At 50.4% G+C, this 1,471-nt stretch overlaps 1 protein-coding gene across 1 annotated transcript in view; it reads left to right on the top strand.

Annotated features, from left to right (window-relative positions):
• The first annotated feature begins 86 nt into the window (after window positions 1–86).
• Window positions 87–1,471, top strand: part of LOC131886628 (adhesive plaque matrix protein-like) — a 2,400-nt gene continuing 1,015 nt past the window's right edge. Inside the window, exons 1-2 of the mRNA XM_059235017.1 lie at window positions 87–651; window positions 782–1,465. Coding sequence (XP_059091000.1) covers window positions 640–651; window positions 782–1,465 — 696 coding nt within the window. The 5' untranslated portion in view covers window positions 87–639. The remainder of the gene's footprint in view (window positions 652–781; window positions 1,466–1,471) is intronic.

Here is a 1,471-nt window from a genome sequence, read left to right as displayed (position 1 = left end):
GCCATCATTCAAGAGCGCGAAAATGCCGCAAGACATTCAGCTGAGTGTATTCTGAGTGGTTGGAGATGGCTGCAACCAGAAGAAACGAGGGTTGGCGACACTTTGGCATAGATTGACTTATACAGCCATGAATTACCAACCTCATATGTGTGCATGGATGTTGAAGTGGCCGATTAAAATCCGTACCTTTCCATCCTGGCCGAGTTGGTGGTTTATTAAGGGTCTTTGAAACCCAACCACCTGTGAGCAAGCATGAGGGGGTAAAACCGGGAGGGCGGTAGCGCAAAAAGTGCGTCAAATCGTCCGGTTCAAATTGCGTCATGCAAAGGGAGCGCAGCGCGCCTTCTCAATCTCCACCTCCTGAACCTTCCCCGTGCACCATTACCCTCATCGGGACCACAACAATTGGCATGGGAATGAGGAGGCAACAGTCCATCCCGTCAGGGCTCAAATCGGGCAACAGGACCCCTCGTTTCCTTAGTTAGGTGGGTGAATTCGCATGACCGTTGGTTTCTTGCGTCGCCTTTCTGAGATCCTGTGAGCAATCTAGCCAAACATATAAAAGAGCGGTGTGGATTGAAGTTCCATATCAGTTGGTTCTTAAATCAGATCATCTTTAGACAATCAAAAACAACAATCATGCTCTCAAAGGTGAGGACAAGAGATTTGCTTCCAAGTGCCAAGAGTGTTGCATTTGTGCGGTGTTCCCAATTTCGATCTAAGTCGTTTCCATCCGTTGTTTCCACATCCTTCACACCCCTCTCATTCCCATTTGTTCCAGATCCTTTGTCTCTCAGCCTTGGCTACTGTTGCCATGTCTGACGACGCCCCCTACAAACCACCTCAGAGAAGCTATAAACCCGCCCCTTCTCCATCTTACCAGCCTGCTCCCAAGCCCACTTCCTACAGTCCTACTCCGTCTTATCAGCAACCAAAATCGAGCTATCGACCCGCTCCGGCTTACAAGGCTGAGCCCAGTTACAAGCCCGCTCCCACCCCGGCCTACAAGCCTGCCCCCACCCAAAGCTACAAACCGGAGCCTAGTTACAGCCGACCCGCTTCTTACAAGCCCACTGCATCCTACCAGCCCAACTCTTATGAAGAACCCAAATATGAAGACCATGAGGCTAAATATGCTTATCAATATTCGGTCCTTGATGAATACTCCAACAACAATTTCGCACACAGTGAGAGTCGTGAGGGTTACAAAACCAATGGCGAGTATCGTGTTGCTCTCCCTGATGGCCGTACACAGATTGTCACCTATACTGCCGATGAAAATGGTTATGTCGCTGATGTGAAGTATGACGGTGAGGCCCAGTACCCCAAATACGAACCTCAACAAGGTTACAAGGCTAAGCCCCAAGGATACCAACCCGCTCCATCACCGTCTTACAAACCTGCCCCTGCTCCTTACAAGCCTACCCCTGCTCCTTACAAGCCCGCCCCTGCTCCTTACAAGCCCGCCCCT

The sequence above is a fragment of the Tigriopus californicus genome, chromosome 9, assembly GCF_007210705.1.
Source record: "Tigriopus californicus strain San Diego chromosome 9, Tcal_SD_v2.1, whole genome shotgun sequence".
NCBI lineage: Eukaryota > Metazoa > Arthropoda > Copepoda > Harpacticoida > Harpacticidae > Tigriopus > Tigriopus californicus.
This window is presented reverse-complemented; position numbering and strand designations above follow the sequence as displayed.